The sequence below is a fragment of the Tamandua tetradactyla genome, chromosome 18 (assembly GCF_023851605.1).
Source record: "Tamandua tetradactyla isolate mTamTet1 chromosome 18, mTamTet1.pri, whole genome shotgun sequence".
NCBI lineage: Eukaryota > Metazoa > Chordata > Mammalia > Pilosa > Myrmecophagidae > Tamandua > Tamandua tetradactyla.
In genome coordinates this window covers 72,744,005-72,769,505 of record NC_135344.1, presented here as the reverse complement: position 1 = coordinate 72,769,505, position 25,501 = coordinate 72,744,005, and the positions used below count along the sequence as shown (strand labels likewise).

Genomic DNA, 25,501 nt, shown 5'->3' with positions numbered 1-25,501 from the left:
AGTCCTTTGATTGGGAGCATAAACATTTATGATCCTTATTTCTTATTGGTGAATTGTCCCTTTTATTAATATATAGTGTCCTTCTTTGTCTCTTATGATGTCTTTATATTTAAAGTCTATTTTTACTGATATTTGTATAGCTACTCCTGCTTTCATTTGGTTACAACTTGCATGGAACATCTTTTTCAATCTTTTCACTTTCAATCTATTTGTATCCTTGTGTTTAAGAGGATTCTCTTATAAGAAGCATAGAGCTGGATTATGTTCCTTAATCCATTCTGCCTGTCTGTATATTTTAATTGGTAAGTTTAGTCCATTAACATTCAGTTATTACTGAGAAGGCATTTCTTGAAGCTACCATCTTATCTTTTGGATTTTATTTGTCAGATCTATGTATTCTTTTCTCTCTTTCTCTTTTAATCCTTTACGTTACCCTTACTGTTACTCTTCAGTTCTGTGCTCTCTGCCAGACCTCCCTCTCCTGTCTTTTTTTTTTTTTTTTTCAGCTGGCAGAACTGCATTTAGTATTTTTTGTTGGGCCAATCCTTGTTGACAAATTCTGTCAGGATTTGTTTGTCTATGAGAACTTGAATCTCTCCCTCACTTTTGAAGGACAATTTGGCTGGGTATAGAATTCTTGGCTGCAAGTCTTTCTCTTTCAGGATCTTAAATATATCATACCATTGCCTTCTTGCCTCCATAGTGTCAGTTGAGTAGTCCCATCTCAGTCTTATGTGGTTTCCCTTTGTATGTAGTACATTGTTTTTCTCTTGCCACTTTCAGGATTTTATGCTTCTGTTCAAAATTTGACAGACCGATTAGTATGTGTCTTGGGGAAGACCTACTTGGAGTTATTCTATTTGGAGTCCACTGAGCTTTGACTTGCATATTTATGTCTTTTATAAGGGTTGGGAAGTTCTTCCCCATTGTATCAGGTAATCTTCCTAGCCCTTTACTCTTCTCTTCTTCTGTGCATGTTGTTTTGTGCATCATTTGATCCAATTCACATTTTTCCATCTTTTTTTGCCATTTACTGTTTAGACTGTTCAAAATCAGTTGTCTTGTCCTCTAGTTCCCTTATTCTTTCTTCTGCCTCTTCAAATCAGCTGTTGTGTCTCTAGTATGTTTTTTATTTGGTCTATAGCATTTAATCTCTGTGAAAGCTGCTATTTTTCTATTTATTCTTTCAAATTCCTCTTTATGCCCTTCTAGTGTCTTCTTGATCTTCTTTATGTCATTAGCCATCCCTCTGATTTTATTTAGCAGAGTTATATGAACATCTTTGATTAGTTATTCCAAGGTCTGTGTCTCCTCTGGTGTTTTAATTTGGCCATTAGGCTGAGCTTTACCTGTCTGCATCATGATATGCTTAGTGATCTTCTGTCTTCACAGCATGTAAATATCTTGATTGGCTTACTTTGGAAGTTGATTTCCTTTAGTAGTCTAAAGCAAGCCTTGTATTTGTGGGATGGATGTGGAGCAGGATGCAGGGTGCAGAGTGGGGCACAATAGTGCAATAGTGCGTTGCAGCACAGGTATAGGCACAGGTTGGAGATGCTATGCTGTGAGTGTGTGCGCCCAGTGGCAGGGAGGATGTGGCTGTGCGGGTGTCTGGGGGGCAGTGCTCTAGTGTGTGGTGGTCTAGGACACATGGCCCTTTGTGCACATAGGCAGTGCTCAGGGCAGCATTTCAGCATTGTGCCTGAACGGCCGGGGCGATGTGGCCCGGCTGTGAGGTCAGCACTTGCCCAGAGCTGGGGGTGTGTGACTGTGGGCTATGCGTATGCGCAGATCTGGGAGGGCTGCAAACTGATATACCCATCTGCAGAGCACAGGAGTGGGGTTGCATGACTGTATGGCTGGGGGTGAACGTAGCCTGGTTATGGAGGTAAACTCTCACAGCCTTTAAGCGCTGTCAACCGCCCGCAGGGGGTGGGTTTGAGAGGTAGAGCTCTGGAGGGCCGGCGTGAGGCTGTACTTGCGCAGGAGAGGTGGATTGGGCTGGGGCAGGTGTGTGCGCACCTGGTGTGGGGTTGTGCACGAGTGGTTGGCAGGGTGGGGGCGTGTGGAGCGCGGGGGATTGGGGTGACGGGGTTCACGTGCATGGGGTTGGAGTGGCGGGTCACAGGGCTGTGCTGGTGAAGGTAGTTTGTTCAAGGAACGCGGCTTGGCTTACTTCCTAGTCACTGTTGCTCTGTCCATGCACCCGAGTGCTCCAGGCTCCCGTGTTAGGCTGTTTGCACCAGCCAAATGGTATCTGGTTCTCTGTTTCTCAGTTCCTCAGGTTTTGCAACCAGGGCTGCCCTATGTGGTGCAGAAGAGTCTCCCAGGTCACCTACACCCTGGAATCACCGTCTCAGTCGCCCTCCCATGCCTTCTCTAGCTGTTCCTTGGAGCATGGTTAAACTCAATCTATCCTATTCCATTACCTTCCTGGAACTCCCCAAGATTGTTTCTTTAGGTAAGTAATTTTAAATGCTAAATTTTCTCCATTGTTACACGAGTACAAATTACATCATCTGCAAATAGTGTATATAACATAGAATCATTGGAAAAATCCAGCCAATCTCTTGGCTGTATACTTGCTTTTTATGCTAATTGTGATTTTAGTTGTGTCTTTAGCCAGTTGATCAAAGTAATTGCTTAAACTTGGTTTCTTCTATGAATTCTGGTTTTATTGATTGGAAAAATTTTGGATATTTATGTGCAAGCTTAAAACTCTCCATTTTCAGTACTAAGGAGTCCAGAGTCCCAAGAAGTCACTAAGAAAATATTACAAGACATTTTAACCAGCTAAACTTCACACAGTAAGCTTTTCCAAAGACTAATATATCTTGTAATAATCATTTTGCCTTAAGAATTAGAAATTTTTTTTGTTGGTATGAACCAGGTATTTTTGTTGCTTTCTTCAAAGACACTGTTTTATATATATATTTTTGAGAAATTTTCACACACATACAGTCCATCTATAGTATACAATCAATGGCTCACAGTATCATTACATAGTTGTGTATTCATCGCCATGATCATTTTTAGAACATTTAGAAAAAGGAATTAAAAAAAAACAAAACTCATACATCCCATATCCCTTACCTCTTCCTCTCACGGACCACTAATATTGCAATCTACCCAATAAGAAACGATTTTTTAAATAATGAAAATGCTTTCTGTAAACATATTAAAAGTGAAGAATATCTCATGAGTTTTAAATAGTTAATTTTCTATTAATATTTGGGTTTTGGTGTTTCACGATATCAGAAGGAGAATAAAGAAATATTGCCAACGTTTTAGATAACTATGAAAAATATTTAGCCTGTACTCAATTCCTATAATACCTATATAATTCTTAAGTCTCAATAAAATATGCTTCATGGGGCCTTTGCTTGAGACTTTTGTAGTATATCTAATACTTAAAATTAAACTGAACTCTCATTATTGAATAGATTTGAGCTGGAAAAACTAATTCTTCATTGGCTGCTTGTTTTCCCAGAATGAGTATTTTCGCAATTTTACTAGCTGCCCAATTAAACTGGTGTTGGCTTATAGTTATTAGGGGGTGGAAAATTGAATAAAAAAACATTTAGCACACACATCACTCTTTTTTTTCTATAAAAATATAACTCTTTATTAAATAACATGCACAAATATCAACTAGTCATTTATTAAACAGATATGATTTAGAACAAGATGTAAAGAAATACAAATCCTTAGATACAATTTAGTATCTTGTTCATGATATTTGAATAGTTTTTAAAAAGTATGGATTGAATTAACCATCCTCTATTTTTCTTTCAGAATCCAAAACCTTTTTAGGCATGTACTCCATTCCAAAATTTTTCTAGTACTTCAGAGCTTCAGGATATCTTTAATATCAAAAGCTTTTAACTACTTACTTATGATTATAAGTTCCCATTAGCCTTTAAGCATTAATTTTTAAGCTATCCCAATTAGCACTAGTCACTTTACAAAGGAAGTTTGTAGAAGGCAGAGAGGATTTAGCTCTCCGAGGTACCACAGTTACTAATCATGATTGGCACTAAAAAGTTGGGATGACTAAAATAGGCCAGATTCATTCTTGCTTTTCTCTGCTGTAGCTTGTTCTGTTTGGTCAAACAGTGACTTCCCACCCCCCATGTCTCTGGTTGGACCTTCAGAACAAAAAGCTGTTCTTGTTTTAACTTTTAATGAAACATTAAAAAGTTAATGTTCCATTAACTGATTTTTCATTTTTATTATTTGCCATATTATCACATCAAATTTCCTTCTTAGGCAAAAGTATAAACAAAATTTGCGCTAAGTTTTTCATATTAAAAAGTATTGCTTTTATGAATTAGCTTTTAATGTTCCTACCCTTTATAAGCTTAACTTCAGCAAAACCAGTGCTTCAAAATCTACCCTGCCTCACTGGCCCCATTTTTTCAACAAAAAAAGGCCAGAAACTTTCATTTAAATTTCTGGAGAAACTATACCCAACCTTTATAATAAAGTCCTTGCACTGTGTATTTTTTACACGTGCTGCTATAGTGCGCATGCCAAGTACAGTATGAATTAAAATATAAATTGACGAGAAAATTCAAAAATCCCTAAGCTTAATATGTACCTTTGCACTTAAAAACTTCAAGTTTTACATTCTTTCTCATTAGTTGGAATTTCCAACTCACCAGATACATTTAAATCATTTAATTCCTCATATATTCTTTTTACTTTTCTTTATCAGAATAGAAAAACAGTATTATTTTATAATTCAAGAAAGTATTGTGGAAAGTTCTGTAAATTTTATCTCATATACATGATTAATTTTATACTAACGTATATTTCCTTTCAAAAATATTTGTTGTTTCAGATCTGAAGCATTCTTGAACATTTGACCTACATCAAGTTACAGGAGAAACTGGACTTTTTCTAAGTATACTGCTAATTATTCTATTATAAAACAATACATCAAATCTTATTTAAATTATAAAATTTTGCAAATTATATATTTTGCATCTTGACAAACGGAAAAAATACAACATATTATTTTTCATAAACATTGCAGAGATTGATTGGAATATACCTAAATTTCTTTCACTTATTTTTTAACTACCAAATATCTCTTTCTTGATTTGAGTACTCAGGTTTTATTTTAAAAGTGCAAAGGTTATTAAGCTTAAAACATTAAATTTAAGCAATGTAAAAAAGTTTTACAATGATTTAACATAACCAATAAAATTTATTAAACATATTTACATATATTCACAGATTCTTTCATAGTTGAGTATTAAAATAGACATTTACAATTTCAGAATTTTCATTCAAAGGCATTTTTTTTTGAAGAAACAGGCTCTACTGTGAGATGAAAAAAGAGCTAAGTTTTTTTTGTATGCCTAATTCTAAATAATATGTCCAACATAGTAAGTCATAAGCACTATCACAGAAGACTAAGTATGAAATACATTACACTATTTTAGGCATTAATTATGGGTAGAGTTAAATTATAGAAAACATGCAATACAACTAAGTCACAATCTTTACAATTATGGTGATGAAAACAAGCTAACTCAAACACATGCATGCTTTATTTAAAAGTTTTGCTACCTGAACAAACTATTACACCCCATGTAAACTACAACTTTGGTCCAAGAAAACATGAGACAAAACAGTTTTACAATTATTTCTTTGTACATGTTTTGACTACCAATCCCTTTGTATACATTTTGACCATTAATTACAAGATTTACATCTGCACAATATGTATAAAATAAGTTATTAAAAAGGAAGACAATATTAAAACTTTCAAAAAGAAAACTGTACAATTAATTTACAGATATTAAACTGAAGAAATTTTGTGCCAAGGTTTTCTTCCACTTTAGAAACTATTTGGTAGGAAGTGAACTTTTCAACTTACTGATATATTTTTAATAAAACCTGGAAGAGATTTGAGTACTAGTGGTTATCTCCTTACTTAGATTGTTAACAGCTTCCAGCGCTGTTAGCAGATTTTCAACTTTTTAAATATCATAGTCTGCTGTCATGCCCTAAATGCAAAGTCACCTTTCACCAATATAAATAACAGTTTCCAGCTACAAATTGTATTTGGATCTAAGATCCAAAATAATTTTCTTCATTTTTTTTTTTTTTTATAAAATGAGTGTTTGCTATATAACCAACTTTAATCAAACTTTACTAACAACTGTAAAGGCATAATATCAGTATTTTTGTAAAAAGGCAGTATTCCACAGTATAATGCTTAAGCCTCATCAGTTTAGAGCAACACCATCCAGAAGTAATGGCTGTTATATAGGAGTCAGTTCAAAGTCATCATTAACGTCAACAAGGGGAACATAAAACTCCTGGATTTCATAAATGCTGATAGATTTATAGGTGGCAGGATCAAGTTCCTGGAGTTTGAGCTGCCATTCTAATCTCTGGACGGCATTTAAAGCTGCAGCTTCATGTTGTTGCCTCATTAAAAGACAAGTCTATTTAAAAGAAGAGAAGAATAAATAGATTATTCTGTTAAATTTGGCTTTGTTTAAAAATTAAATCTCATCTATTGTTTCTTTAGGGACTAAGATGGATACATTAGGGATATGAAGTGTTTTAAAATTATGTCCATATCCTGTTTTATTCTGTCCAAATCCATATGCCTACTATCTATGGATCTGCAACTTCATACTCATCTCACCTTGCAGATTTTAATTTGAAAATGTCCATTCAAAGTATGAAAGCAAGCATGAAAACCTAAGGAGAAGTTATTTTTGAAGTGATTTAAAACGTCAAATCAAGTAATTTTCTTTATAGATTTGCAAAATACATTCCTTCTCTTACCATTCTCCTATATGTTACAACTATAGCCAGACATGTCAAGTGGATAATAAGCATGAAACCCAAATTAGAAACTGCCTTTAGCCTGGTATTTTCATCTTTTATACCATGCTGTCCTTAGAAATGGATTTGTGGTCTTTATTTGTCTTTATCTTTCCACTGATGGCTGAGCATGAGAACTCAGGACTATTTCCTCTCTTAATTATCCTTCTCTTAATATAACTGCAGTTTCTGTCTGATTATGAAAAAGGAAGTATGTATTTAAACTCAACTTCTAACTATACATACCTTTAATTTGTCAAATTTATCATCCACATCTTGTAACCAAGACATGAATTGTCTTGCATTAAAGCGATCTCTCACAGAAGTTTTACTGTCATCAGACTGAAAAAGAACATTAAAAGTAACAATATTATAAATACAATTAACCCACTTGAAAATCTCTATGCAATCCAATTTTTTTAATGGTATATGCCATATTTTTAGGGATGACAAGAAATATAATTTCTACAGGATAAAATATAGGTTGAACAGTGTTAAATTTGGTAAAAAAACATTTGATAAAACTTTTATTTCCATATTTACTAGACAGATTAGTTATTAGAACTCTCAAGATGCTGGGTTTAGCTATTAATTAAAAAGAATCTTCCTACTCTGCCATTCAAAGATGCTTTTTATGAGAAGACTACCTTTATATGAGGTATTGTGCCTGTGACATTCTTATTAAAGTATAATTGATCTCAGATTTAATTTTAATGTGAAAAATTTACCATATGTAGGGAGTAAAAATGCAGAAGTTGTAGAAATATGTCTTTGAGTTTTAGACATCTGTCCAGGATCAGTGTTTTAGGAATCCTCATGAAGAAATTCTGCATCAACTCTTAAAAATACCAGTTTAGAAATTAAGATAGGCAATATTCTTATTTGAGCTCTCTACCCTGCTGTGTAATTTTTTTTTTTAACTTCTAGCGCTATTTAGTGTACAACAGAAACTACTCATCTGCTACACAATATCTCAATTGCAAAGCTTCTCTTACTGTTGGATGACAGATAAAGACATGGCAAAACCATTATCATCATAGCGACAGTACTCTTATATGTAATTTTGAACTATTTCCCCTTTCAGTTTTCTGTTCTGTAAAATGAAATAGTACCACTCTTAAGCTTGTTTTGAGAATTAAAAAGTATCTCTAAAGCTGTGTTCCAGTAGCCTTATTTCTTGTACATGACTGTATAATGATATAGCTTCTACAATGAGACTGTGTGATTGTGAAAACCTTGCATCTCATGCTCGTTTTATCTAGGGTATGGACAGATGAGTAAAAATATATATATATAGATTAAAAAATACACAAATAGTAAGGGGAACAAAGGTTAAAATAAATTGGGTAGATGCAAATTAAACTGGTGGTCAATGAGAGGTCAATAAGAGGTATGGTATGTAAGAGTTTTTTCCTTTTTCGTTTTCTGGAGTGATGCAAATGTTCAAAAAAATGATCATGGTGATATTGTGAGTCACTGATTGTACACCATGTATGCATTGTTTATATGTTGTTTTATCAATAAAAATTTTTTAAAAAGTATCTCTAAAGCCCTTGCGATATCACTTGGGCATACAGGAAGCACTTGAAAATTCAATAAAAAGTCACTGTAATTATTACCACTAGTGCTATCAAAGTGACATCCAGGCATTATGTAGCCCCACAATTACACAAGTCACATTTTTAGCAGCTATCATTTCCTCTATCATCCTTAAGTAAGACTTTTTTGACTATTTTAGAATGTTATTGTGAATCTACCTTAATATTACAAGTTTATTTTGAAAAGGAACCAAAAGCCATATGGTAAGCAAGTAGGCTAATAGATGACCCAAGTTCCTAACAAGGAAAGGTGAACTTAGTTTTTTTAATTTCTTAGTTTCTCAGAGACTATTCTCATATGAAATCTCTACTTGGTTAAGGGACCTTCTAATCTAAAGACAGCCGTAAAAGGGTGGGTGACAGTGCCACATTTAATTAAGTCCCTAAAATGCAGAGAAGTCTTAGACTAAGTTTCTCTATAAAGAGAATGAACTTCACATTTTTTTATTTCTTTAAGCTTAATTTAAAATCAAATGATATAGAACACTATGTAAGAAAACTAGAGGCAAAGTCCAATGAATTACTTAAGTTATTACAATCTCTTTATAACTAAAAATTTATAGTATTTGCTTATAGGACAGAGAATAAAGAACATAAGTCTTGGGTAGAAGAAACCCAAGATAATTAAATATAGTCTAAAGTGATCATTTATTTAGTTTGATGACATGAAAAAAGTTTTCTCAAGAGAAGGACTAAATTCTTCTGTCCTTTAATTATTAGACTGATGCTCTGTGGCCTGATTCTTTTTTTTTCTTTTGCGTGGGCAGACACCTGTGGCCTGATCCTTAATCTCTGATTTTGGGATCATTCTGAGCTTTCCTGGGAAGATTCATGTATCTTTGCACATTCCTTAACTCTGCTACAGCCCTATGACGATTTTCTCTGTCTTATACCTCAACAGATATTTCATAATGTTCTGGCCTCACAATTGGATTTACAGCTTTGCTGTGGATTAATCTTCATTTTTGTATTTCTTTTGTAATTTCAATGAGTTTTGGGAGGAAGAAAAAAGTAAATAGCTGTGTTTTCTTACCCATTCTGAACGAGAGGTTTCTTGAGACTCTTCCTTATGCCTTGGTTATAAACCTCCATTTATTTTATTCTAAAATTGATTTTATTCTCTATAATTGCAAAAATCTTAAACAGACTTCAAGATACCACATAGTCTAGTACAGACAGCCTTTAGCAATGTAGTTAAATCGTTAATTTATTAAGACCATCCTTTTCTTCTTTTTAAAATCTTTAAAACTGAAAATTTTAGGAACTCCCTTTGTGGCCAATCCAAGTGTTTATTTCCTTAGAGTCAGAGTTTTCTTAAGATTTCATTATTTATTTAAATAGCCTTTTCAGATATCTCTCAACACTTCCATTTGAATGAAACATTTGGTAGCTTAAAAAATTTGAAAATCATTGTCTATTTCAATATCCTCTTATAGCTGAGAAAAATAAAGCCCAGAGAGGACTAAGGGATTTACTCTGCAGTATACCCTGCATACTTTGTACACTACTTTATCTGCTTTAAAACAAGCATTTTCTAGTCTTTTTTTTTTTGTAATAATCCTTCACTGCCTGTGATTATACATTTTATTTTAATCATTGAAATCTTTTATTATTGATGAATTTCATTGTTTTGTGAGGCACAGGAAATTTCTGACAACTGTATTTGAATTCATGTAATATGTGACTTTAAACTTTAAACTTTACCAAAGATATAGCCACAGATTTTCACAATTATGTTAATTAATTTCATCTATATCCAAGACTGAAACAGGAGCTTGGCACTATTTTAGCAATGTCACAACCTACTTGTATTGCTCTTTAATGTATATGGAGTGAGCTTTCCAGTGGCTTGAAGGTCAGAATTAAATATATAAAAATCTACTTTAGAAACAAATTACAAGCTGTAAGGGCACTATCCTAAACACATATCAGTTTTGTGATTATCTGGTTGTAACATAAACCAAATGTTTAGAGGACTTCAGAAAACAGAAGACCAGCTGATCTGTATAGTGCTTTGGTCTGAAAGAGTTACTTTTTTTTTTTGATTGTTGTATTCAAGTTTCTTCTTTGGAACTTCTCACAAAAGTAACCAAGTTATATGTAAGAGCTTTCTAAATAAGCCAAGAAACATTTTACCTGAGAGTCCAGTGGTACATTGTATACTTCTGCATCCAGCAAAACAGTACAAGCACTAAACGGCAGTGTTTGATTTGCCAAAGTTCTTGCAGCTCTGTAATGAACTCGTAGAACTTCCTGTTCATTGGATACAATGAGTTTTTCCTAGTTGAACAAAGAATTAAATATATATACATATATATATATATACACACACACACACACACATCTATTCTTCTCCAACTCAAATTTATAAATTAAAAAAATCATTTAAAATATGGTAAAGAACCTGAATCTTAGAATAACATCTCTTTCAAGGCAACCTTGAGAAATTTGAGAATGCCTAGTGCTGTAAAAGTCAAAGTAGCTTTTCTCTTTCCAAAACTGGCAGTCTTTTTTAAAATTATTTTTTTAAGTATACCATAGTGGTTGTTTAATCCCAAAACACTTTCATCACTCCAAAAAGAAACTCTGTACCCACTAGTAGTCAATCCCCACTTCCCCCTTACCCCAGCCTGTGGAAACCACTAATTTACTTTCTGTTTCTATGGATTTACCTACTCTGGTTATTTAATATAAATTGGTCTTTTGTGACTGGCATTTCTCACAAAGCATAATGTCTCTGAGGTTCATCCATGTTGAATATAAGAGTAATTCTATAAGAGTAGAATTACTGGATTATAGCCTAACTTTTGAGAAACTGCCAAACTACTTTCATAGTGGCTGTACCATTTTACATTCCCATTAGCAATATATAAAGGTCCCAATTTTTCTACATCCTTGCCCACAACTTATTATCTGTCTTTTATTTTATGATAACCACCCTAATGGGTATGATGTGGTATTCTCACTATGATGGCAATTTCTCTTCTATAATGAATTTTTCATGAAATAAACTGCCCTCTGATGCTACTTGTAAACCCTCATTTCAGTAAAACCTACATTAATGTGTTAAGTGGAGTCCAAACTTTTCAGTTATGTCAAATGCAGTGTCACCTATAATAAGGTTAAAGAAATGATCTAGAAAAGCTTCTGCATTTAGCAAGACTGGGAATTTTGGGATCCCAAACCACCCTGATTCTGGCTACAGACTTGTACTGCCTGGTGGTGATGTCTTCCTGCATCAGTGGGCACAACTTTGGAACCTGGGGCAAAGCAGAACCTTAAGAACACAGGTAGAGATTCTAGGAATCCTTAGCTTTTATAACGACCATTTGTTGGCCCTGTCGGGAAGGGTGGACTGTAGGGATATTTAAGATGTAATGTCTTCTCCTCCCCATTATGTTCCCCAGTTTCCCCTCAACTGACCAGAATTGAAATGCTCCCCCACTGGAGAATGCAGCCCACGTTATATCCAAGTACACTATTGTAGAGTTTAACTGTTCTTATAATTTAGCGTAAATGACAAAGAAACAGGATACTATTTGATCTTTTAATAATTCATGTGACAAATGATAGTCAAAAGAGGTATGTCTAACATTTATGATTTAATAAATTAACTATAGTCAAGAGGAACCTTTTAAAAAATTATTCTAGTAGCATATAAACAACCTGAAACATCCCCTTTTAGCCATATTCAAACACATAGTTCAGTGCTATTAATTACATTCACAATGTTGTGCTACCATCACCACCTTCCTTCACCAAAACTTTTCCACCCCCTCAAACAAACTGTACAATTTAAGCCTTAACTCCCTATTCCTAATTCCCACCCCGGCCCCTCATAACCGACACTCTAGTTTCAGATTCTATGAGTCTGCTTATTCTAATGATTTTATGTCAGTGAGATCATTCAATATTTGTCCTTTTGTATGGGCTTATTTTAAACAACATGACGGCTTCAAGGTTCATCCATGTTATTGCATGTATCAGAACTTCATTCCAGTTTGTGATGGTTAGGTTCTGGTGTCAACTTGGCCAAGTGATGATGCCCAGTTGTCTGGTGGGGCACGCAAGGATATTTTATGGCTGACTGAAAAACTGGAAGGCTGGTGTATTAAATCACTCAGTTGATTGTATCTGTGGCTGATCACATCTGCGATCAACTAAGCTGTGATTCCCACAATAAGATAATCCAATCAGTTAAAAGGCTTTTAAGGGAAATAAGAGATTCTTTCACTGCTTCTTTAGCCAGCGAGCCTTTCCTGCGTTTGTACAGACCCTTCATTGAAGCTGCCAGATTCACAGCCTGCCCTACAGATTTTGGACTCTTCCATTCCCACCGTTGCATGAGGCACCTTTATAAATCTCATCTTTACAGATACCTCCTGTTGGTCTGTTTCTCTAGAGAACCCCAACACACAGTTTATGGTTGAATATTATTCCACTACGTGTATGTAAATTTTCTTAATCCATTTACCTGTTGATGTATATGGGTTGCTAATCTCTTTTAGCAATTGTGAGTAATGCCATTATGAACATTGTTGTGCAAATATCTTTTCAATTCTTTTGGGTATATACTGAGTAGTAGGATTGCCAGATCATATGGTAATTCTGTATTTAACTTTCTGAGGAACCACAAAACCTACTTCCACAGTGCCTACACCATTTTATATTTCCACCAACAATGAATGAATGTTCGATTTCTCCATACTCTCCAAAACTTGTAATTTATTTTCTTTCTTCCCGCCCTCCCTCCCTCCTTCCTTCTTTTTTCTGTCCTTTTTTGTAAATGTAGCCATTCTAGTTTGTGTGAAATGGTATCTCATGGTTTCGATTTGCATTTTCCTAACGGCTAATGAAGTTGAGCATCTTTACCTATGCTTCTGGACATTTGTATGTCTTCTCTGGAGAAATATCTATTAAAGATTTTTTTTTACTCATTTTTAAATTGGGTTGTTTCTCTTTTTGTTCAAGAGTTGTAGTTATTTTCTCTCACAGTATAAGTTGTCATTTTACTTTCATAATAAAGCCCTTTGATGCACAAAAGTGTTAAATTTTAATAATGTCCAATTTATTTTTTCTTCTAATGCTTGTGCTTTGGGTGTGAGGTCTAAGGAACCAGTGTCTCACTCAAGGCCCTGAAGATACCTCCCTATATTTTCTTATAGGAGTTTTATAGTCATGGTTCATATATTTAAGATTTTGATACATTTTAAATTAATTTTTGCATATGCTGTGAGGTGGGGGGAATCCATCATCTTCATTCTTTTGCATATGCAAAAGAATGTTTATGCAGCAGGAGAAACATTCTTCTCAAGCACTCATGGATCATCATCCAGGAGAGACCATATTAAGTGATAAAACAAATATTAATGAATTTAAAAAGATCAAAATTATACAAAGCACTTTTTCTGATCATCATGGAATAGAAGTTGGAAGTCAACAACAGGTGGAGGACTGGAAAATGCACAAATTTATGGAGGTTAAGTAACATATTCATAAACAATCAGTATGTCAAAGAAGAAACTGCAAGAGATTTCAGTAAGTATCTTGAGAAGAATGAAAACAAGAACCCAGCATATCAAAACTCATGGGATTCAGTGAAAGCAGTGTTGAGAAGGAAATTTATAGCCCTAAATGCCTACATTAAAAGGAAGAAAGAGCTAGAATCAAAGACCCACCTACATTCCTGAAAGACCTAGAAAACAAAAGCAAACCCAAAGCAAGCAAAAAGAAATAACTCAAAGCAAGCAGAAAGAAAGAAAGAAATAACAAAGATTACAGCAGAAATAAATGAAATTGAGAACAAAATAATAATCAACAAAACGAAAAGTTGGTTCTTTAAGATCAACAAAACTGACAAGCCCTTAGCTAGACTGACAAAGAAAAGAGAGAAGATGCAAATAAAGAAAGTCAGACATGAGAGGGGGGATGTCACTACTGACCCCACAGGAAAAAATAAATCTTAACAGGATACTATGAATAACAAAACTTGGATGAAATGGACACTTTTCTAGAAACATATGAACACCCACACTGACTCCAGAAGAAATAGATGATCTCAACAAATCAATTACATGTAAAGAGATTGAAACAGTCATCAAAAATTTATCAAGAAAGAAAAGCCCAGGACCAGATGGCTTCACAAGTGAATTCTACCACTGATTACAAGAAGAATTATTGCTAATTTCGCTAAAATTTTTCCGGAGAATTGAAGAGAAGGGAACACTTCAATTCTAAAGTGTTACCTAAAAGCCATCCTTTTGATGCCAAGACCACCCAAATACCAAAACCAGACAAAGATATTATAAGAAAGGAAAACTATAGGCCAGTCTCTTTAATGAATGATACCAAAATCCTCAACAATATTCTTGCAAATTGAATACAACTACATATTACAAGACCTACATAATCAAGTGGATTTTATCCCAGGTATGCAACGGTGGGTGGTCAACACAAGAAAATCAATTAATGTAATACACTACACATTAACAAATTAAGGAGAACCACATGATTATCTTGATTGACACAGAAAAAGAATTTGACAAAATCCAGCAAGCCTGCTTGATGAAAGCACTCTGAAAGAAATAGAAGGAAAAATTTTCAACATGATAAAGGGCATATATGAAAAACCCATTTCCTGGCAGGATGGAACAAGACAAGGATGCCTACTCTCATCACTGTTATTCAACATTAGGCTAAAATTTCTAACTAGAAATTTTATGCAAGGAAAAAGAGATAAAAGATATACAGATAAGAAAGGAAGACGTAAAACTTTCCTATTTGAAGATGATATGATCTTACCTCTAGAAAAAAAGTCCCAAGAAATCTATAACAAAGCTAACAGACCTAATAAATGAGTTCAGCAAAGTGGCAAGATACAAGATCAATATGCAAAAACCAGAATGTTTCTATATACTAGTAATGAGCAATCTGTGGAGGCAATCAGGAAAGAAATTCCATTTACAGTAGCAACTAAAAAAATCAAATACCTAGGCATAAACTTAATCAAGGATGTAAAGGACCTGTAGACAAAAAATTACAAAGCATTACTAAATGAGAACAAAGAACTAAATAAATGGAAAGACACTTTATGTTAATGGATTAGAAAACTAAACATTATTAAGATGTAAATTCGACCTAAACTGATTTACAGAATCAATCCCAATCAAAATTCTAACAGCCTACTTTGCAGAATTGGAAGAGCCAATTAACAAATTTATTTGAAAGGGTAAAGGGCCCTGAATAGCGAAAAACATCTTGGAAAAAAAAGAAGTTGGAAAACTCTCACTTCTTGACTTCAAAGCATATTACAAAGCTACCATGATTAAAAACAGCATGATACTGGCATAAAGATAGACATAATGACCAAAGGACTCGAATTGAGAGTTCAGAAATAGATCCTCAATATCTATGTTGAATTGGTTTTTGGCAAGGATGCCAAGGCCACCCAGTTGGGAAAGAACAGTCTCTTCAAGAAATGGTGCTGGGAGAACTAGATTTCCCTATCCAAGAGAATACAAGAGGACCCCTGTATCTCACACCTAATACAAAAATTCATTCAAAATGGATCAAAGACCTAAATAAGAGAGACTGTATCAGAAAACTCCTAGAAGAAAATGTAGGGAAGAATCTTCAAGATCTTATGGTAGGAGGTAGTTTCTTACTCCTGAAGCACAAGCAACAAAATAAATAAATAAATAAATGGGACTTCCTCACAATTGAAGACTTTAGGGTTTCAAAGGACTTTGTCAAAAGAGTGAAAAGGTACTCTACTCAATGGCAGAAAATACTTGGAAACTATATATCCAATAAGGATTTAATATCCAGGGTATACAAAGAGATCCTATAACTCTAATGATAAAAAGACAAACAACCCGATTAAAAAAAATGGGCAAGAAGGGTGGGCTGGGCAATGGTAGCTCAGTGGCAGAGTTCTTGCCTGCCATGCCGGAGACCCGGGTTCAATTGTGTCCATGTCAAAAATAAATAAATAAAATTAAAAAATAAATAAATAAAATTTAAAAATGGGCAAGGGACATGAATAAACATTTTTCCAAATAGGATATACAAATGGCTAAAAAGCACATGAAAAAACACACAACATTACTAGCTATTAGGTGAAGGCAAATTAAAATTACAATGAATATCATTTCATACCTACTAGAATGGTCACTATTTAAAAAACAGAAACCTGCAAGTGCTATGAATGTAGAATGATTCAGCCACTGTGGAAGACAACCTGGAGGATCCTCAGAAGCTAAATATAGTACTGCCGTATGATCCGGCAATCCCATTACTAGGTATACACTCAGAAGAACTGAAAGCAGGCAGGCAAACAGACATTTGCACCACAATGTTTATAGTAGCATTATTCACACTTGCCAAAAATGTTAACAATCCACATATCCATCAACCAGTGAATGGATAAACAAAATGTATATACATATGATGGAATATTATATGCAGCTGTGAGAAAAAATAAAGTCATGATGCATGTGACCACATGAATGAACCTTGAAGACATTACGTTGAGTGAAGTAAGTCAGACACAAAAGGACCAATATTGTATGACCTCACTAATATGAACTAAATATAACTAGCAAACTCACGGTGGTAATACCTAGAACACAGGTCACCAGAAGACAGAATGAGAGCAGAGAATGGGCCATCTTGCTTAGTTAGTGCAGAATAAGGAGCAAGGTTGACTGTAAATGTTTGGAAATGGATTGAGGTGATGCACATTATAGTGAGTAACTAACAGTAGTGATATGTGGGTGCAACTGTAATTGAAAGGGAACATTTAGGGTTGTGTATGACATTAGAAGGAAAGCCAGATGATAAATCATGGAATGCATGACATAGGGAACCCTCTTCCAGGGTAAAAATATTCTAGAACTGATTGCGGTGATGTATGTACAATTCTGTGAATACACCAGAAGACAGTGATAGATTGTATGGTATGTGAATTTATCTTAAAAAAATTGTTGGCCATAAAGATAAATGCTGATTTTTGAACTCTCAATTTGACTCCACTGGTTTGTCTATCCTTGTGCCAGTACCATGCTGTTTTGACTATTGAGGTTTTGTAAGAGGTTTCAAAATCAGGAAGTATGAGTTCTCCAACTTCATTCTATCTTTTCAAGAAAAATCTGGGCTCCATATACTTTCAACTAAATTTTTAAATTTATTTTATTTATTAAACATACCAACATAACAAACATAAACATTCTTACATATGATCATTCCATTCTACATATATAATCAGTAATCACAATATCATCACATGGTTGTATATTCATCATCATGATCATTTCTTAGAACATTTGCATCAATTCAGAAAAAGAAATAAAAATTCATACATACCATACCCCTTACTCCTCTCTTTAATTGATCACTAGCATTTCAATCTACTAATTTTATTTTAACATTTGTTCCCCTTATTATTTTTAATTCATATGTTTTACTTATCTGTCCATAAGGTAGATAAAAGAAGCATCAAACCCAGACACAACATTTTCACAATCATACAGTCACATCATGAAAGCTATATCATTATACAATCATCTTCAAAAAATCATAGCTACTGGAACACAGATCTACATTTTCAGGCTATTCTCTCCAGCTTCTCTGTTACACCTTAACTAAAAAGGTGGTATCAATTTAATGCGTAAGAATAAACCCCAGGATAACCTCTCGACTCTGTTTGGAATCTCTCAGCCATTGACACTTTATCTCTCTTCTCTCTTACCCCTTTCGGTTGAGAAGGTTTTCTCAATCCCTTGGTGCTGAGTCCCAGCTCATTCTACGATTTCTATCCCATGTTGCCAGAAAGGTCCACACCCCTGGGAGTCATGTCCCACGTAGCCGGGGGGGGGGGGGGGGGGAGGGGGGAGACACAGTGAGTTTGCTTGTCATGCTGGCTGAGAGAGAGGCCACACCTGAGCAACAAAAGAGGTTCTCTTGGGGATGACTCTTAGGCCTAATTTTTTTCTTTTTATTAATTAAAGAAAAAAAAGACATTAACACAACATTTAGAAATCATTCCATTCTACACATGCAATCAGTAATTCTTAACATCATCACATAGATGCATGATCATCATTTCTTAGTACATTTGCATCGATTTAGGAAAAGAACTAGCAAAACAACAGAAAAAGATATAGAATGTTAATATAGAGAAAAAAATAAAAATAATAATAGTAAAAAAAAGAAAAAAGAAAAGGAAAAAGAAAAAAAAGACGCAAACAAACAGTCAGACAAAAAAAAAAACCTATAGCTCAGATGCAGCTTCATTCAGTGTTTTTAACATGATTACTTTACAATTAGGTATTATTGTGCTGTCCATTTTTGAGTTTTTGTATCTAGTCCTGTTGCACAGTCTGTATCCCTTCAGCTCCAATTACCCATTATCTCACCCTGTTTCTAACTCCTGCTGGTCTCTGTTACCAATGACATATTCCAAGTTTATTCTCGAATGTTGGTTCACATCAGTGGGACCATACAGTATTTGTCCTTTAGTTTTTGGCTAGACTCACTCAGCATAATGTTCTCTAGGTCCATCCATGTTATTACATGCTTCATAAGTTTATTCTGTCTTAAAGCTGCATAATATTCCATCATATGTCTATACCACAGTTTGTTTAGCCACTCGTCTGTTGATGGACATTTTGGCTGTTTCCATCTCTTTGCAATTGTAAATAACGCTGCTATAAACATTGGTGAGCAAATGTCCGTTTGTGTCTTTGCCCTTAAGTCCTCTGAGTAGATACTCAGCAATGGTATTGCTGGGTCGTATGGCAATTCTAAATTCAGTTTTTTTGAGGAACCGCCAAACTGCCTTCCACAGTGGTTGCACCATTTGACATTCCCACCAACAGTGGATAAGTGTGCCTCTTTCTCCGCATCCTCTCCAGCACTTGTCATTTTCTGTTTTGTTGATAATGGCCATTCTGGTGGGTGTGAGATGATATCTCATTGTGGTTTTGATTTGCATTTCTCTAATGGCCAGGGACATTGAGCATCTCTTCATGTGCCTTTTGGCCATTTGTATTTCCTCTTCTGAGAGGTGTCTGTTCAAGTCTTTTTCCCATTTTGTAATTGGGTTGGCTGTCTTTGTTGTTGAGTTGAACAATCTCTTTATAAATTCTGGATATTAGACCTTTATCTGATATGTCGTTTCCAAATATTGTCTCCCATTGTGTAGGCTGTCTTTCTACTTTCTTGATGAAGTTCTTTGATGCACAAAAGTGTTTAATTTTGAGGAGCTCCCATTTATTTATTTATTTCTTCAGTGCTCTTGCACTGAAGGTTTAAGGTCCATAAAACCGCCTCCAATTGTAAGTTTCATAAGATATCTCCCTACATTTTCCTCTAACTGTTTTATGGTCTTAGACCTAATGTTTAGATCTTTGATCCATTTTGAGTTAACTTTTGCATAGGGTGTGAGATATGGGTCTTCTTTCATTCTTTTGCATATGGATATCCAGTTCTCTAGGCACCATTTATTGAAGAGACTGTTCTGTCCCAGGTGAGTTGGCTTGACTGCCTTATCAAAGATCAAATGTCCATAGATGAGAGGGTCTATATCTGAGCACTCTATTCGATTCCATTGGTCGATATATCTATCTTTATGCCAATACCATGCTGCTTTGACCACTGTGGCTTCATAATATGCCTTAAAGTCCGGCAGCGTGAGACCTCCAGCTTCGTTTTTTTTCCTCAAGATACTTTTAGCAATTCGGGGCACCCTGCCCTTCCAGATAAATTTGCTTATTGGTTTTTCTATTTCTGAAAAATAAGTTGTTGGGATTTTGATTGGTATTGCGTTGAATCTGTAAATCAATTTAGGTAGAATTGACATCTTAACTATATTTAGTCTTCCAATCCATGAACACGGTATGCCCTTCCATCTATTTAGGTCTTCTGTGATTTCTTTTAACAGTTTTTTGTAGTTTTCTTTGTATAGGTCTTTTGTCTCTTTAGTTAAATTTATTCCTAGGTATTTTATTCTTTTAGTTGCAATAGTAAATGCGATTCGTTTCTTGATTTCCCCCTCAGCTTGTTCATTGCTAGTGTATAGAAATGCTACAGATTTTTGAGTGTTGATCTTGTAACCTGCTACTTTGCTGTACTCATTTATTAGCTCTAGTAGTTTTGTTGTGGATTTTTCCGGGTTTTCGACATATAGTATCATATCGTCTGCAAACAGTGATAGTTTTACTTCTTCCTTTCCAATTTTGATGCCTTGTATTTCTTTTTCTTGTCTAATTGCTCTGGCTAGAACCTCCAACACGATGTTGAATAATAGTGGTGATAATGGACATCCTTGTCTTGTTCCTGATCTTAGGGGGAAAGTTTTCAATTTTTCCCCATTGAGGATGATATTAGCTGTGGGTTTTTCATATATTCCCTCTATCATTTTAAGGAAGTTTCCTTGTATTCCTATCTTTTGAAGTGTTTTCAACAGGAAAGGATGTTGAATCTTGTCAAATGCCTTCGCTGCATCAATTGAGATGATCATGTGATTTTTCTGCTTTGAGTTGTTGATATGGTGTATTACATTAATTGATTTTCTTATGTTGAACCATCCTTGCATACCTGGGATGAATCCTACTTGGTCATGATGTATAATTCTTTTAATGTGTTGTTGGATTCGATTTGCTAGAATTTTGTTGAGGATTTGTGCATCTATATTCATTAGAGAGATGGGTCTGTAGTTTTCTTTTTTTGTAATATCTTCGCCTGGTTTTGGTATGAGGGTGATGTTGGTTTCATAGAATGAATTAGGTAGCTTACCCTCCCCCACTTCAATTTTTTTGAAGAGTTTGAGGAGAGTTGGTACTAATTCTTTCTGGAATGTTTGATAGAATTCACATGTGAAGCCGTCTGGGTCCTGGACTTTTCTGTTTAGGAAGCTTTTGAATGACTGATTCAATTTCTTTACTTGTGATTGGTTTGTTGAGGTCATCTATTTCTTCTTGAGTCAAAGTTGGTTGTTCATGTCTTTCCAGGAACCCATCCATTTCATCTAAATTGTTGTATTTATTAGCGTAAAGTTGTTCATAGTATCCTGTTATTACCTCCTTTACTTCTGTGAGGTCAGTGGTTATGTCTCCTCTAGACCTAATTTTAAATAGGCTTAACCTTTGCAGGGTTAAGTTTCATATGAACAAACCCCAAGATTGGGGGCTCAGAGCCCATTGCTTTGGTTGTCCCCACTGCTTATAAGAATATCAAGAATTCTCCACTTGGGGGAGAATTGAAGTTTTGAATTCAACTGAAGTTGAATTTTCCCCCTTTCTCATCATTCCCCCAAGGGGACCCTGCAGATAACTTCTTTATTCACTGTTCAAATCACTCTGGGATTTAGTGGGGTATCACTCTGAACAAACCTACGAAATCTCATGCCCTACTCAAGGTTCCATGTACTTACAGTGTTCAATTAACCTGTCCACATAAGTTATATTAGGAAATGCACTTGTCAAAATATAAATTTTGTACCAAACAAACATTTTTTGCTTTGGTCTCACACATAAATTAGTTTTAAAATATTACCATCTATTTTCAACACCCTGCAGTATTGACATTCCTTTGTTCTTCCTTATGCAAAAACATTTTTAAATTTGTACATTTAGTCACTATCATTATATACTCTAGGTATTCCTAGATTACACCATCTCAGTCTTTATCATATATCTTTCCTTCTGATTTCATTTGTGCCCCCCACCCCCAAAAAATTTGATAATTGCTTTTTTCTGGTTCTACAAAAAAGCCTGTTGGAATTTGGATTGGGATTGCATTGCATCTATAAATTGCTTTGGGTAGAAACTGACATCTTAACAATATTCAGTTTTCCAACTGATGAACACGGAATGTACTTTCATTTATTTAGGTCTTTCTTGATTTCTTTTTGCAGTATTTCACAGCTTTCTGTGTACAGGTCCTTCATATCCTTATAGGATTTATTCCTAAATATTTGATTATTTTAGTTGCTATTGCAAATAGATTCTTTTTTCTTGTTCATTACCGGGGAATAGAAGCTACTGATTTTTGGGTGTTAATGTTGTACCCTGCCAGCCGCTCTTTTGAATTCACTTGTTGGCTCTAGTACCTTTGCTGTGGATTTTTCAGGATTTTTAAATCATAGAATCATGTTATCTGCAAATAGGGAAAGTGTAAGTATTTCCTTTCCAATTTACATGACTTGTTTGTCTTGGTATAATTGCACAGGCTAGAACTTCAGTAAAATGTTGAAGAACAGTGTTGATAGTAGGCATCCTTGTCTTAAAAGGAAAATTCAGTTTTTCACCATTAAGTATGATGTTAGCTGTGGGTTTTTCATGTCTTCTATCATGTTGAGGAAGTTTCCTTCTATTTCTATTTTTCTATTTCCTTCTATTTCTATTTTATCAAGAAGGGGCGCTAGATTTTGTCAAATAGCTTTTCTGCATCAAATGAGATAATCATGTGTTTTTTCCCTTTTTTTTTTGTCTGTTAATGTGGTGTATTACATTAATTGATTTTGTTACGTTGAAATACCCTTGCATACCTGGGAAAAAATCCCACTTGATTATGATATATAATTATTTTAATGTGCTGTTGGATTTGGTTTGCTAGTATTTTGTTGAAGATATTTATATCTATGTTTATAAAAGATAATAATCTGTCACATATTTTTCTTGAGGTATATTTATTTGGCTTTGGTATATGGGTGATGTTGGCATCATAAAATGAGTTGAGTGTCTCTCCTTTGCAATTTTTTAAGTTTGAGCAGGATTGGTGTTATTTCTCCTTGGACTATCTGGTAAAATCCCCTTTTGAAAGTCATTTGGTCCTGAGTTTTTCTTTGTTGGGAGTTTTTTGATTACTGATTGACTCTCTTTACTAGTTACTGGTTTGCTGAGATCTTCTATTTCTTCTTGAGTCAGTGTAGATAAAGTGTGTGTTTCAGGGAATGTGTCCATTACATCTAGGTTATCTAACTTGTTGGTGTACAGTTGTACATAGTATCCTCTTATAGTCCTTTTTATTTCTGTGGGGTTGGTAGTAATTGCCCCCTTTTTGATTTGTGATTTTAGTTATTTGTATCCTTTCTTTTTTTTTTTTTGATTTTTTTTATTAATCAAAAAAAAGAAAAGAAATTAACACAACATTTAGAAATCATTCCATTCTACACATGCACTCAGTAATTCTTAGTATCATCACATAGATATATGATCATTTCTTAGTACATTTGCATCGATTTAGAAAAAGAACTAGCAAAACAGCAGAAAAAGATATAGAATGTTAATATAGAGAAGAGAATTAAGATAATAATAATAATAAAAATATATATATATATAAAAAAGGAAAAAGAAAAAAACAAAAGATACAAACAAACAAACAAACAAACAAAAAACGATATTTCAGGTGCAGCTTCATTCAGTGTTCCAACATAGTTACATTACACTTAGGTATTATTGTGCTGTCCATTTTTGAGTTTTTGTATCTAGTCCTGTTGCACAGTCTGTATCCCTTCAGCTCCAACTACCCATTATCTTACCCTGTTTCTAACTCCTGCTGGTCTCTGTTACCAATGATATATTCCAAGCTGATTCTCGAATGTCGGTTCACATCAGTGGGACCATACAGTATTTGTCCTTTAGTTTTGGGCTAGACTCACTCAGCATAATGTTCTCTAGGTCCATCCATGTTATTACATGCTTCATAAGTTTATTCTGTCTTAAAGCTGCATAATATTCCATCATATGTCTATACCACAGTTTGTTTAGCCACTCGTCTGTTGATGGACATTTTGGCTGTTTCCATCTCTTTGCAATTGTAGATAATGCTGCTATAAACACTGGTGTGCAAATGTCCGTCTGTGTCTTTGCCCTTAAGTCCTTTGAGTAGATATCTAGCAGTGGTATTGCTGGGTCGTAATCCATTCTGCCATTCTATGTCTTTTGATTGGGAAATTCAGTCCATTAACTTTTAGTGTTAGTACTGTTTGGATAATATTTTCCTCTACCATTTTGGCTTTTGTATTATATATATCATATCTGATTTTCCTTCTTTCTACACTTTACTCCATACCTCTCTCTTCTGTCTTTTCGTATCTGACTCTAGTGCTCCCTTTAGTATTTCTTGCAGAGCTGGTCTCTTGGTCACAAATTCTCTCAGTGACTTTTTGTCTATAAATGTTTTAATTTCTCCTTCATTTTTGAAGGACAATTTTGCTGGATATAGAAGTCTTGGTTGGCAGTTTTTCTCTTTTAGTAATTTAAATATATCATCCCACTGTCTTCTAGCTTCCATGGTTTCTGCTGAGAAATCTACACATAGTCTTATTGGGTTTCCCTTGTATGTGATGGATTGTTTTTCTCTTGCTGCTTTCAAGATCCTCTCTTTCTCTTTGACCTCTGACATTCTAACTAGTAAGTGTCTTGGAGAACGCCTATTTGGGTCTATTCTCTTTGGGGTGCGCTGCACTTCTTGGATCTGTAAATTTAGGTCTTTCATAAGAGTTGGGAAATTTTCAGTGATAATTTCTTCCATTAGTTTTTCTCCTCCTTTTCCTTTCTCTTCTCCTTCTGGGACACCCACAACACGTATATTTGTGCGCTTCATGTTGTCATTCAGTTCCCTGATCCCCTGCTCAAGTTTTTCCATTCTTTTCCCTATAGTTTCTGTTTCTTTTTGGAATTCAGATGTTCCATCCTCCAGTTCACTAATTGTAGCTTCTGTCTCTTTAGATCTACCATTGTAGGTATCCATTGTTTTTTCCATTTTTTCTTCTTTGTCCTTCACTCCCATAAGTTCTGTGGTTTGTTTTTTCAGATTTTCTATTTCTTCTTTTTGTTCAGCCCATGTCTTCTTCATGTCCTCCCTCAATTTATTGATTTGGTTTTTGAAGAGTTTTTCCATTTCTGTTCGTATATTCAGCATTAGTTGTCTCAGCTCCTGTATCTCATTTGAACTATTGGTTTGTTCCTTTGACTGGGCCATATCTTCAATTTTCCGAGCGTCATGCATTATTTTCTGCTGGTGTCTGGGCATTTGATCAGATTTCCCTG

The 25,501-nt window shown here is 34.6% G+C and overlaps 1 protein-coding gene and 1 non-coding gene across 7 annotated transcripts in view; both read right to left on the bottom strand.

The window, feature by feature from the left end:
* Positions 1–3,599: 3,599 nt before the first annotated feature.
* ANKRD12 (ankyrin repeat domain 12) overlaps positions 3,600–25,501 on the bottom strand; it is a 162,655-nt gene continuing 140,753 nt past the window's right edge. For 4 of the 6 annotated variants that reach the window (XM_077135964.1, XM_077135963.1, XM_077135966.1 and 1 more), the window contains 3 exons: positions 10,584–10,727; positions 7,096–7,191; positions 3,601–6,461 (listed from right to left, as the gene is read on the bottom strand). In XM_077135964.1, coding sequence (XP_076992079.1) covers positions 6,276–6,461; positions 7,096–7,191; positions 10,584–10,727 — 426 coding nt within the window. In that variant the 3' untranslated portion in view covers positions 3,601–6,275. Of the gene's footprint in view, positions 6,462–7,095; positions 7,192–10,583; positions 10,728–25,501 lie in introns of all 6 variants that reach the window. The other 2 variants (XM_077135968.1, XM_077135965.1) reach the window with 2 other exon arrangements.
* Positions 7,769–7,913, bottom strand: LOC143662843 (small Cajal body-specific RNA 13). The gene has a single exon (XR_013165612.1).